Source organism: Pogona vitticeps, chromosome 6, assembly GCF_051106095.1.
Source record: "Pogona vitticeps strain Pit_001003342236 chromosome 6, PviZW2.1, whole genome shotgun sequence".
NCBI classification, from domain to species: Eukaryota; Metazoa; Chordata; class Lepidosauria; order Squamata; family Agamidae; genus Pogona; species Pogona vitticeps.
In genome coordinates this window covers 75008717-75022932 of record NC_135788.1, presented here as the reverse complement: position 1 = coordinate 75022932, position 14216 = coordinate 75008717, and the positions used below count along the sequence as shown (strand labels likewise).

Below are 14216 nucleotides of genomic sequence, written 5' to 3'. Positions count from 1 at the left end.
TTGGAAATTTATCAATGTATTGTTGGTCGCTTTGGAAGTTACTTACTCTTTCCTGGAGATTGTATGTCAATATCTAGAACAAGCTAGATGGGAGAGAACCAATCATATACTTTAGTGAATAAAGTATTGGATGAAGAAAAGTTGGATCCAAGGCGAGAGAGAAAGAGAGAGACAGACAATATAGCCCATGATAATCTGTGTGCAGGGTGAAAAGCCAGCCTGGGATCCACACCAACAAGAACATGGCGAAATAGGTGGGCAAAGCAGAGCCATAGTGCAGAGTTAAAACCAGTGAAGTCCAGGAATAGATCAAGCAAGCCAGGAGAGGGTAGTCCAAGAGTTGTCTGAGCCCATTTCAACTATAGGCACCTCAGCATTGTGCACTAAATTAAACCGTTAGTTCTAACTAAACAAGGCCCAATGGATCAGTGATACCTTGGTAAGTCAACATTTGATTACTCATACTGAGACTAACTATTGGATTTAGCCCAAGGTTTCCACAGAATAAAAGGAGATCTTTTGAAGAAATCCCTTTTTAGCAATATAGCTCACTGATAATGTTGAGCCAATCATTAACAGTGTCTCCACTTAATCTATAAAGGTAAAGGTTCCCCTTGACAATTTTTCTCCAGTTGTGTCCGGCTCTAGGGGATGGTGCTCATCCCCGTTTCCAAGCCATAGAGCCAGCGTTTTGTCCTAAGACAATCTTCCGTGGTCACAAATCTAAATAAATAAATAAATAAATAAATAAATAAATAAATAAATAAATAAATAAAGAAAGAAAGAAAGAAAGAAAGAAAGAAAGAAAGAAAGAAAGACTGCATATACCTCTAGAAGCTAATGGTTAAAATCCTCTTAGTTACAGTAGCTAGTTACAATAGCATAGTTGAAATGGTGTAAAAAAATCATAGCAACAAATTGCTGCTAGTTAATGAGCTGCCACTTCCTTGTCATATTCCAGTCACATGACTTGGCATCCAAGGAAGAATACAAATAACTTGTTAACTAGTGGTAATTTGTCACTGAGCTCTATGCAACTCAGTTTATGCTTGGAGGAAAAAAAAAGGTTACCAGTTGCATTACCAGCCCTTGTGATTAAGAATGTGAACAGCTACTTAATAATTTAACAGCAATTCAGTACAGTAATTTATGCTAATACACTTATGTTGGTGTAATACCACAGTAGGATTCTGACCACTAAGTGTGATTTTCTAGGTAAGCAATTATGTGGGAACAGGCAATTCCTTATGATATATATATATTTGGAGTTTCACTTTTCTTGATAAATATATTGAAACCTGCAAATTGGTTTTTCTTTGGAATAATCCTTTTCCAAAACAAAACAAAACAAAAACCTGTGGATAATGATTTGGAAATGGTAACTATTGTTCCTTTACAAAACAACTAAACAGGAGATATTTGATTTGATGATAAAAGTAACTAGTGAATTCCAATTGATTCCCCCTATAGGTAATGGACGACATGTGCCACAAAAGCCTCCTAGAGGCAATACACGTGGTCCACCCCAATTAATGATACCCCCACCCCCACCATACCCTCCTCCTGACAGAGATGCTATGGACCCAACTGTACAGTACAGTGAAAGAGATGTTACAGACCCAACCAAGCTGGTACCTAAACGTACGTTTTAATAATTGTATATTTCCTTTTCTTCACTTTCCAGGCTTTCCTCTGTTCTCTTTCCAGTTGTACACAGTTTCCTTTCCACTTTTTATCCTCTATAAATGTGCAATGTGTTATAATAACTTGACTAATATGTTGAATGCAACTATGTCAACTCTTTACTAACAGTAATTATTGCTGTGAAAAGATAATGATTGCCAAGTGGGGTTTTTTTGTATTTGAATGTTTAAAATAATAGTGTTCATTATTTGGTTTTTAACTTCATCTTTTTCTCCCTTTTCCTGAACTTTGAAGGCCATTTCCCATGTAGATTATTACAGCATGTTAGTTCAAATTAAATCTAAAATATTTTTTAATTGGCTGAAATCCAATAATAAGTCACAACTAGAGTAGGCCCATTGAATTAGTGGGGATTTGGTGAATCAGCACCTATGTAAATTGGGCCTACTCTAGGTATGCAATGGACTACTTCAGTGGTTCCCAAACTGTGTGCTGTGGCACCCCTGGGCACCCCCCAATCCAGCCAGGAGTTGCAAAAGTAGTAGCAAAAGTACTACTCAGGTCCGGCTTCTCCCCTCCCTTCTCCCCCCTCACCCAAAATATCATATTGGGCAAATCGTGGCCAGTGGCCAATCAGTCAAGGGAACTGCAGGTCGAAAATTTTTGGGAGCCACTGAACTGCTTGCATGACTGAAGGAATTGTAACAGCCGTGGCAACTTGGCTGCCAAGAATTAACGAGTCATGCAGGAAGTTCTTTTAAAAAACAACTTCCTAAGCTTTGATTTTCACCCAAGCCAAAAGAAAATGTAGGCATTGCAACTGCTTGCCACTGCTGGAAGCAGGAAACCTTCAGGGTTGGATGGCAAGATCAAGGGCATGTCTGGATACAAACTGAGAGAGAAATGATCTAATAAACAGTTCATGCTTCTGGGAGACATACATGGATAGTATGTAGAATTTGATGTATTCAAATAATCACAGTATTGGTTGTTGTGGGTTTTTCGGGTTCTTTGGCCGTGTTCTGAAGGTTGTTCTTCCTAACGTTTCGCCAGTCTCTGTGGCTGGCATCTTCAGAGGACAGCAACCTGTCCTCTGAAGATGCCGGCCACAGAGACTGGCGAAACGTTAGGAAGAACAACCTTCAGAACATGGCCATAGAGCCCGAAAAACCCACAACAACCATTAGATCCCGGCAGTGAAAGCCTTCGCAAATATAATCACAGTATTGATGCTATTCACACTATAGTGAATAAGATGCTACTCCCTTTTTCTCATGGTGTGAGTTGCAGGTGATTTCTTCTTAGCAAGTAATATTGTAAAATATCTCAGGAGCTGGGTTCTAAGTACAGTGGTGCCTCGCTTAACGATTTTAATTGGTTCCAAAAAATTTGTCGCTAAGTGAAAACATTGCTAAGCGAAATGCAGTTTCCCTTTGAAATACATTGAAAACTGGATAATCCGTTCCAATAGGAACGAATTGCCGTCCTTAAGCGAAAATCGCCATAGGAAACATCGCTAAGCGAAACACAGTTCCCCAATTGAAATGCATTGAAACCTATTCAATGCATCTCAATGGGGAAAAAAATCAACAACAAATTAAAAAAGAGTCAGAACAAAGTCAAATTTGGTTAACAAAGGGTTTATTAAGTGCACTTTATGATTTCAAACATTTTAAACAGTTAACTTTAACTTTATAACATTTAAAAAACAGCAAACATGAGGCTGTTTAAACCATCATTAAGCAAAACAGGGGACCCATAAATTTAATCGTTATGCGAAGCATGGTCCCAACATCGCTAAGCGAAAATCGCCCATAGGGACCACTGTTAAATGGAGCGCAAAAACGCTCCGAAAAAGTCATTGCTAAGCGAATTCATTGTTAAACGAAGTGCTTGTTAAGTGAGGCACCACTGTACTGACAAAATTCCTCTGATATGTTCTCCTTCTCAAATATATGAGAACTGCTGATCTTTTCCTTTTAATTTTTAGTCTGTATCAACAATTAAAATTATTGCTGATGTTTCAAAATCAAAAGGAGTCCTGCTTAGGACAACCTTTGAAAAGAACCTTAGTAGAAATTGTTGGAATAGAATGATCCTTTTTTTCTCCCCACTCTTAATTAACATCTATGAATTGTTTCTGTGAGACACCTGGCATGGGTGAACTTTCCAAACAGAGTTCTTTTGTGTCTGATCCTCAGCTACAAAAAGTTGATCCTCACCTAGGGGGAAATGTCTGAGCTTTTCCACTTCAGAATATAGGCAGGATATACGACTTCAGAATATGACTGAACAGTCTCTCTCCCATTCAGTATTCTATACATCATTTTCATTGAGCTCTATGAAGAGCTAGATTTGTCAGGAGGTACCTATATTCTGAATTTGTGTGCCTGGGTTTCTCATGGAAAAGGAGCAGGGTGGCAGGAAACTTTGCTGCAATTCATTGACACTATACTGTCCTAAACTTAAGACACCTCAGTTTCGTGACTTGTTACTTAACTCGTGTAATCTAGCTATTCTGAATCGTTTGTCTTAGGTTTTTCACATATAGACTTCTGTACATATACAGTATGATCAGTTAAATATTTTTGTAAAAAGACAGCAGTGTTTCAGTTCTCCTTATAAACAAGTTTGTGGGCCGAGAATAAGAGGAATTGGAAGTCCAGAACATCTGGAGGGCACCAGCCTGGAGGAATCTGCTTTAATGACAGATACATATATTTTGTGGAGAGCCAACATTACTAATTCATGCATGAGATTTTCTTCTTTAGTATACTAATAAGATTTTCTCCTACTACTCTGACTTTAATTTAACTTTCAGATGGATGCCTTAAAGCAATGATTGCTTGCATGTGTTCTTCGCAGAAAGTTTAGTAATTTAAATTTCACTTGAAAACAGATTTGTTGGAAGTAACTCCCACAGGATTTAACTTAGTTTTAAAAGTATGTTTAGGATGTAGCCCAGTAATGCAGTGCTGTGCATGTCTATTTAGAGGTTACATCAAATTAAGTGGGATTAGATTAGCAGGCATAGGGTTGCAGGCTGACTATGAATAACAGTACATTATTCCACTGTGGATAATTTAAAGTATGGTCTTATTTACAATTGGCCACTGCAGTTCCACTCAGGATGAGATTCTGTGGTGTCTGGGATATCTTCCAAATATGACATTAGCTGAAACCTGCTCTTGGTCTCGCCCAGCGGCTTTAGAAAGGGGTCATACAAAATCTGTTTCTACAGGGCATTCCATTCTGGGAATTTTCCCTGTGGGCACTATTCAGGAATTCTGTCACCCTGAATGAACCAAAAGTGTTTCTATACAAGGCACGGGCAAACAGGACTTATAGATCTAGTTTGTTTTTCACGAGTCCCATGAGATCCATCAAAAAGCAAAAAGCAAAGCGTGCTGCTTATATACCGCCCCATAGTGCTTCAAGCACTCTCTGGGCGGTTTCCAAGTTAATTATTGAGGCTACACATTGCCCCCCCCCCAGCGAGTGGGTACTCATTTTACCGACCTCGGAAGGATAGAAGGCTGAGTCAACCTTGAGTCGTCTACCTGGGATTTGAACCCCAGGTCGTGAGCACAGTTTTGGCTGCAGTACAGCGGTTTAACCATTGCGCCATGAGGCTCGCCAACTAGCTCCTATTTGGAATTAAAAAATTCTAGCCCCAGGAATTTGTTTTGAGAGTTGAATAGAGAATCCTGCTGCACATAAATCAATTCCAGCTTACTCTAAAGGAAAAATCAGGAAAGGGGCACATGGTCATGGAAACAATAACAATACAATACCTTAATTGACTGTTAATAATATAAACAAAAAAAAAAACAGAAAACAAAAAAGGAATAGTGAGCTTTGGATGATAAATCTTCTTCAAGGCTGTGCATCAAGTTCTTGTGAGTAGTTCCAACTTATATGCTGCTATTAATGTCCCAAATTCACATAACTGATGATGCTGAAGTCAGGTTTGCTTCTTAGATGGAGATAATGCAGTATGCAAGTTGTTTTCAAGCTCCTCCTCAGCTAGTGGTTTGGAATTTATGGCCCATCTCCCAAAACAGCGGACAGTCAGACAATCTGCCCCTCATTTCACCTTCTCTGCCTTTCTGAAACTCTGAAAGCTAGAAGAGTCCATCTAAGAAGCAAACCTGGCTTCAAAATCACCAGCCATGTGAATCTGGGACATTATAGAAGCATAGAATTTGGAACTACTCACAACTTGATACACAGCATTGAAGAAGATGACTTATCACAAAAGTTCACTGTTTCTTTTTTGTTTTCTGGTTTTTGTTTTTGTTTTAGATTCTTAATAAAAGTTAAAGTGATAAAAGGTATCACTTGTTCCTTATATTTGTTTAGCTTACTCTAAATTTTCTTCAGCGGTATAATTTGGAGATGAGGTTCCTATTTTGTTGCTGCTGTTAAACAGTTTGGAATCAGAATGCTTGTATTTTACTCAGAGATCTACTAATAGACTTATATTTAATTTTTCCCCCATCCTTGCCTTAGACCAGCCATTCTCAATGGGGGTCATATGTGCACGTTGGGGCTGGGGCTGGCAGATTTGAAGGGGGGCACAAACTGGATACAGTTCTTCACATACCACCTTATGAGATTTGTTATGTGACTTAAACACTCCTGATTTGATCTATACCCTGTTTCCCCAAAAATAAGACCTATCCTGAAAATAAGCCCTAGTATGATTTTTCAGGATGCTTGTAATATAAGCCCTGCCCCCAAAATAAGCCCCAGTTAAGTGAAACTCCGCCCTCCACCATTGTAAAGCGACCAGAAGAAGATGAAACATGACTGTATTTGAATAAATGTAGATTGTTGTACATTTTTTTAAAAAAAAACAACATCCCCTGGAAATAAGCCTTAATGTGTTTTTGGAGCACAAATTGATATATGACCCTGCCTTATTTTTGAGAAAAATGGCATTTCTTTCATACTGTGTTTTTGACTGTGGCAAAAAAAGAAAGAAAAGAAAAGAAAAAAAGGGCTGGGAATGGATACCCTTGACTTGTTTGTAGATGTTATTCATTGTAGCTGCATGTTGTAGGAGATAGTAGATGGGTTAGGGTATTGTCTTTTCAGGACGATTTGACCCTACATACTGATAAACATGGGGACGTGGTGGTGCTGCGGGCTAAACCGCAGAAGCCTGTGCTGCAGGGTCAGAAGACCAGCAGTCGTAAGATTGAATCCACGCGATGGAGTGAGCTCCCGTCGCTTGTCCCAGCTCCCGCCAACCTAGCGGTTCGAAAGCATGCAAATGCAAGTAGATCAATAGGGACCACCTCGGTGGGAAGGTAACAGCATTCTGTGTCTAAGTCGCACTGGCCATGTGACCATGGAAGATTGTCTTCGGACAAACGCTGGCTCTATGGCTTGGAAACAGGGATGAGCACCGCCCCCTAGAGTCGAACACGACTGGACAAAAATTGTCAAGGGGAACCTTTACCTTTATCTTTACTGATAAACATCCTGGGGAGCCTCTGAAGAGCAACCAAGTAACACAGAACTATAGTATAGTGCTAAAATTGGTGGGTTTATTATATTAGTTTGGAAGGGTCATTCCTTCGATCACTAACTCTTTTTTCTTTTTTTTAAAAAAATTAAAATCCAAAATGTTATGTTATTTATTTATTTATTTTTTGCTGCCACCACAGGTAGAGGTAGCAGAGGACCTCCTGGCTTCCATTTTGTTCCCTTCTAAAATGTTTTTGGGAGCACTGTTGTCCTGTTGTGGTGTAGGAAAAATGACCGCAACCAAAGTGGCCTCCGTCATCTTTCATGACAATGACTTGCAATATCACTGCACCCAAGACATTCAAGGGTGGGCTCAACTTAGTGGCTGGGCTGAGAAGAGAAGAGCCCTACCATTGCCATCTGTAAAAAATCATTTAATATATATGGTGTTTTCTGGCATAGATCAGAAAATAGCCACCCCACTGCTGCTAAAAGTGAGCTTCCCTCAAATATAGGAAAGTTCCACTCCCAGTTGTAGGCTGAAATAGCTCCTTGAATTTCTTTTCCTGTCCAGAAAGAAATGAATTCTCCTTCACTGGAGGTTTTTAAATAGCGGTTTGATGCCTATCTATCGGAGATGTTTTATTGCTGGGTTTCCTGCTTTTGCAGAGGGGTTGGATTTGATGACAGAGGAGTTTACAGAATAGTGTGGCTACTGAGAATATAAAAATTGGCCATCCTTGTGCCTTGTTACACATGATTTTTTTAACAAAAAAATCAGTTAAGTTTGTCCTACCAGCCACAAGCAAAAATAAATATATTCATGTGCAGTTCAACCCTGTATATGCTTGCTTAGAATTGTCAGTGGGACTTACTTCCAGTTCATCTGCAAATTACTTCCAGAGTATACAATAGTAGCTTAAAATAATGTTCTCTGTTTTAAATGTGCTATTTGTTTTTTTCTCTCTCCAACAGTTTATTGTTGTGCATCATTCCCTTCACGTTCCAAGCCCATCTGACACAGCTTGCCTCTTCTTATGGTCTCCATACCTCTGAAACCTGTTGCCTCTCCTACCTTAATTTTCTTTATGTTTCATTTTCCTGGTCCATTTGTGGAAAAAAAATTATCTTGTTTGAGTGAAATCTTTCTCTTTTTCTCTCTCTCTCTCTCCTTCTGAACATACACATCTTCATTTATCAAATAGGGAGTGCTTTCAATCACATCTTTCAGATTCATTCTGTCCAAGGATGCAAAGAAATGCTGGAACTTGCTCAATATAACGCTAACTCAGATACACTATTTGCCTGCCACTTTGAAGCTAGTATGTAGTTAGAGGCACATAATAATTATTTTTTCATACGTACAATGTTTTGTTGAAAATATAGTTTTTTCTGAATAATATATCATTTTCCCCTTATTGTTCATATGGTAAACTTTTCTATTACATTCTCTACTCCTGTTTTTGTTTCTGTCTCAGTGAAGTAGCAATTGAATGTGCCTTAACAGAAGCTAAAATATGAGTTGCTTTTCCTTGGTTAACTTTCCCATAAGTTATTAAAAAAGCAATTCACAGTGCAATCCTATACCTCTTCATTCAGAAGTAAGTTAAGTGACAGCTGCTTCATTGAATTCAGTGGTTCTTACATCAGAGTAAACATGTATAAAATTGCATCGTGCTATTTTAATACTATACACACCTACTTGCTAGTAAAGTCTGTCTGATGTAACAGAAACCTGTATACAAAGCACATTTAAATTACAGTCAGTTTTTGTCTTTTTTCTACTTTTCATACTCTTGCTACCTTTAACTGTTTTACTGTGGTTCTATGAGTAGGCCACAAATTGTTTAATACTTCTGTTCTAAATAATTCTGAATCACTGTTTGTTTAAAATGTTTAATTCAACAAATTTTATTTCCATATTTTTTCAATAATAATATTCATTATATTCAATGCAGTATATTAAAGGCAGAGTTCTGTTTAACTCCACTGTAGGTCTTTTGGCAGTGATGAACATTATCATGTCAAAAACCCACAGGCATGTATCTCTTTCTCATGCAGAATCATTAAATGTAATTTTTGTGTTGGAATGGTGTTCACGCCCTTGCCATATGAAGCTCTCAGAGTTCTAGGTATTACATATTTTTGTTGTGTTATACACTTTTTTGCCTTGACTTGGGTCCTTTCTGCAGAATCACATACATATTGGATTATTCCTATTGTGTAAATATTTTGACAGAAAACACCAAATATTAATACAAGCTGAATGAGGAATAGCCAAACATAAATCATATTTTGATTGCCCGTATCATAATTAAATTCCACAGCCTTTCAAAACAGAAATCTGTCCCACCTTAATGTTTAGTTAATTAAACTAAACCTTGAAATTTAATGCATACTCCCAACATATTTTTCAAGTATTTTAACATACTTAACCATTAAAGTTTCTTGTTAAACGTCATAGTTCAAAAGACTACTGCTCTTCTTGTTGTGAGATCAGCTGCTGAACTACAATTTGGTCCTGAAATTGAAGTCAGTTGATTGGGACATCCGTGTACCTTGTCAGGAACAAGGGATGATTGCAATGTTATTTGCCTCTTGAGGGCACGCAGGTTTTTGAGCCTCCCTCTGCCTGTTCTACTGGGTACTTCTGTGCATATTTACTGAGAGCTGAATTTCATTGTGTTGAATGGAACTTATGTCCATGTATTAATGTACAGAATCATGTCCATAAGAATGCCAGTGAAGAGAGAATATTCTCTCCTAGCTGGATTAGAATGGAGGACCATGATTCCAAAGATGAACCTGAAACACATGTTTGCCTGTAACACCTAGCTGTTTCAAAGCTACAGTGAATTTCCCTTGAAGAAGTGGGAATTAGTCGCTGGAGGAATGAAAAATCAAATACATGTTGCACAACATCAAAACATTAGAGTGGCAGTTAATATTTTGTGGACATAGCTACTACCTAGGCATTTTAAATTACTTCTCTTCACATCCTGTTTCAGCTGAATTGGTAAAGAAAAGTTTTTCATGGCTCTGAACTCAAATACTATACAGCAGAAAGACAGACAAGTACACATATCTCCTGGTTATCGTACATGATCCCTGTTTTCTCATGCTTTTCCTGGCACTGCTCTTGATTTGACTCTCTTTTTGTTTTTGTGAACTGTTATCATGTGCCATTAAGTCAGTTCTGAGTTATGATGACCTTACAAGGTTTTAGAAGTACTGTATATGAGATGTTCAAAGAGTTGTTTACCATTGCCATCACTCAGTGAGTGTTCCATGGCCAACTGGGAATTTGAACCTAGGTTTCCTGAGTCCTAATCTGTTTCCTACACCACACTGGCTTTCAGTGTGAGAGCTATCTCTCGTTGTTTTTGTGCCAGTGACAACTCCTACTATTGTTCCTCAGAATTTACTTTTCTTTGCAGGGTCTCTAAAACTTAAATGTCTGTGTGAGGAAAAGCTGCACCTTGTGTCTTGCACACATGCATAGATGTTTTAAAATGTCATCTAGTACACAGCCCACTGCTTTATATGCTGCAGCTGCAAATAAATTGATGTACTGAACACACTTTAAGGCAATTGCAGTAAATAATTGAAACTAGTTTTTGAAAAGAAAATAGAAAAAGTAGTTGTATGATTTACGCATAGAAACACGAGTTTGGTTTAGGTATTATGTTTATCTGATCAGTAAAAATCTGCAAATAAAGCAAGGTTTTGAGTTCTCCAGCACTCTTCATTAGGCAAAGTTCATATTTGTGGGTTAACAAGAGTTAAAAGGTTGAATTACATGAAATGCTCACAGCTCTTGTTACCAGACTACCAGCAAGGTCAGATGGGTGTTTGCAGATTCAACAGGATATTGGGGTATTAAATGTGTCAATTTACAGTTTCTGTGGTGTCTGCAGACCAAAAAAATATGGCTTTGGCTCATGTGATTTCGTCCATTACCTTAAGGGCATGGACTTCTCTGTATGCTTAAGGCAGAAAAAAAATGTGGAGCAACGTAACAGCATTTACATTGGTAAAACAGAAGTCAGTTTTAGGCATCACACTGATTTGTACTTAAAAACAACAGCCACCATCCATTTAAAGAAGGATAGTGCTGTTACTAACTAAATATTACCATCTAGGTCAATTAGGAATACAATCTAAGATTGCATCACATGCAGAAATACCTGTACTGTGATAAACATGTTCACATTTAAGGTGTTTCAAGACTCTACTTCTCTAACACAGTCACCCTCTGGAAAACATGATCAGATGCCAATGTAAAAGGAAAGTCCTGATTAAGCTCATCCTAGCCAGCCTCCAGCAATCTCTAAACCTTAAAGTTTTTAATCTGTCTTCTGCAAATTGCCAGTAACAGTGGACTACTGTATGGGATTGCTGTAAGGCAGAGGTGGGCAAAAGGCAGCCTGTGGGCCACGTGTGGTCCTCTAGGAGCATTTTTATATCCCCCCCCCAAATGCTTTCAAAAGTATCCTGTCAATTAAAAAATAACAAAAGTGGGATATTCTGCCCCCAGGGATATTCTCAGGGAGCCATGGTTTTCACTGTGTAGGGTATGTGGTGGTGGAATCCCACTACCCTGTCCACGTGGCAATTTTCAAACTCTGCACAGCCTCAAAAGGGGCTGGCAAATCTGTCTCCCAATCCCCTAAACTTGCTCACCCTTGCTGTAAGCCACAGATGGGCAATTTGTAGCCCTTGGATCTGATCATATGCCTCTCTGACTTAACATATGACCCCAACCCTGCCCACTGCTTGCATGATATCCCTGGGAGATAAATCCCCAGGAGAATGTAGCCCTCAACAGAAAAAGAGCAAAGTAGCTCTACTAAGACTACTTACAGAAATTAGTATGCATATGCACTTTTGGCACTAATGTCATGCTTGTTCTAGGTAGGGGGCATTTTTGTTCCATAAGGAATTACTTTGGTCTGGACTGTTTTCAACACTCAAAACTGAAGTGACCTCTATTTCAGAGAGACCCAAAGCACCCCTCAACTAATTTAAAGCCCTGTGCCTTCCAGTAATGGCAAGTCTTATTTGTGCCTGTACCTGGAGTCTGAGAAAGGCTAGGGCTTAAAGACAGCCTTGAGGCCCATGTGGTCTCCACATGATTCTCATTTTGTCTGCAACTTTACTTGAGGAGCAGCAGTCTTCTTGCTTCCATATGGATTTCAGATTGCAGGTTTAATCATGAGTAAAATTACCACTCGGAAAAGCAGTAGATATCTAATCCTGCAAAGTTTAGCTATTAGAGATTATGTTATGCAGGATGTTGTGCTTTGCCTGTTTCATCCAGCAGCAACTCAACTCCCCATGTATTTAGTCTAATACAGAATGCATTTTTGGAAGTACATGATCATGTCAAGATGCCCAGTATGGTTTAGTGCAGTGGTCTGGAAACAGGGGTAAATTACCCCAAATTGGGCAAAAATGAAAATCCTGGGGGTAATGAGCAGAGCCTACCTTGTAGGATTTTAAGCATAACCTTGCTAGCGTGTGAAATGAGTGCAATTGTACAGCAGTTGGAGCATTCTTTGGCACTTCCCTTCTTTGGGATTGGGATATAGACTGATCTTTTCCAATCCTCTGGCTACTGCTGAGTTTTCCATTGATGATGATAAAAAAAAAATAGCGTACTGGTCTTTGATATTGGGCTGTGGCACCAGGGTGGGTGACATGACCTTTAGCCTGCTTTGTTCCTTTTTGCACAACACACACAGAATGATTAAAGTGCTAGGAAACCTCCCCCCAACTCTGTGTTGGCTGTCTCTAGCAAGCATGTCATTGCTAGCCAATTCTGGCAGCCATTGATGATGATTAAATCCTCTGTGAGCTAGCAAAAATTTAATGCAACTTGCTAGGCACGTTGGACATCTTACTGCTCCCTATACCACACCACGGCTGGAGTGCAATGTGTTCCAGCAAAAATAGTGCACATCTTTATTAAATTTGGTGCATCCTGCTAGTTCAGTACATAGCCTGGCAGCCATTGATGCTGATGATCTATCCTGCTAGTTTGGTACACAGCCTGTGTAGATTCAATAATATTTTGAATTCAAATAATGTATGATTTCCTTCGTTTCAAATCAAGGGGGTAATGTCGGCGTATTTAAGTATTTTTTTTTGGGGGGGGGTAAAAGGTAAAAAAGTTCCCTGACCCCTGGTTTACTGGATATGGTGATGGTCTAGAATTCAGGAGGCCTTGGTTTGAGTTCCTGCTCAGCTACAGAAGCTCACTGGGGGATGTGAAACAGGTAAAACCACTCCTTAAATATCTCAGGCTGTGACTACATGATCAAATAGCAAGGGATTTGCTGTGGTTATAGTACAAGTTGATAAATAATTTTTTTAACTGATCACATGATGCAAAAGCCAATTCAAGTCGGGCCAAGTCTCTTTGTTCCCGCTGCAAATTTCTATGCCACTGGGGACCTCTACTTTTTTTTAAAGTCAAAGCCATTGAAATGGACTTTTTCTCATGCAATCAGTTAATTTGTTCTTGTAAAGACAGAGTCATGTCTTTGGGTGGTGTCTCCATGATGTAGGCAATTGGGTCATGATGTTCTGGACCACATAAACACCTGCCCCTATATTCTCTCTTTCCTGCTGACTGTCCTGATTATTTTAACCTAAATGAGATTAGCGCTAGATCACCTTATCACTAGTGTTGATATAGTAATTTAGCACTAGATCATCTCTGGATGAAAAAAATATTTGTTTGTTTGTTTAAAAAATACAAACAAAACAAACAACCTAGATGAAATAAAAAACATTCCTGTGGTATATGGTATTTCTGAACACAATAAGAACTTTGGAACATTACCATCTTTTCCAGAAGACTGTAAAACCCTTTCAAAGCCAAATGGCTTGATAGTGAACCATAAAAAGATTTGCAGAGGTGGGACCAGAGGAAGGAGGAGCTATGGGTCAAAATGCTAATTACATCACATCCAGTATGAACGGTGAACTCATGAATCAATCCACAGCCCCTGTGTGATCACTGCATGATTCAGCTGTAACGCAGACTGTGAATCAAATCATAGCAAAGCCAAATCAGAGCAAAGCCTCGCTTC

The 14216-nt window shown here is 38.9% G+C and overlaps 1 protein-coding gene across 14 annotated transcripts in view; it reads left to right on the top strand.

Moving 5' to 3' along the window:
* COBL (cordon-bleu WH2 repeat protein) overlaps nucleotides 1-14216 on the top strand; it is a 187648-nt gene that overhangs the window by 132659 nt on the left and 40773 nt on the right. For 8 of the 14 annotated variants that reach the window (XM_078377592.1, XM_073003890.2, XM_020806211.3 and 5 more), the window contains one exon: nucleotides 1471-1641. The exons of the other annotated variants lie outside the window; for them this stretch is intronic. In XM_078377592.1, coding sequence (XP_078233718.1) covers nucleotides 1471-1641 — 171 coding nt within the window. The remainder of the gene's footprint in view (nucleotides 1-1470; nucleotides 1642-14216) is intronic. 14 annotated transcript variants of the gene reach the window in all.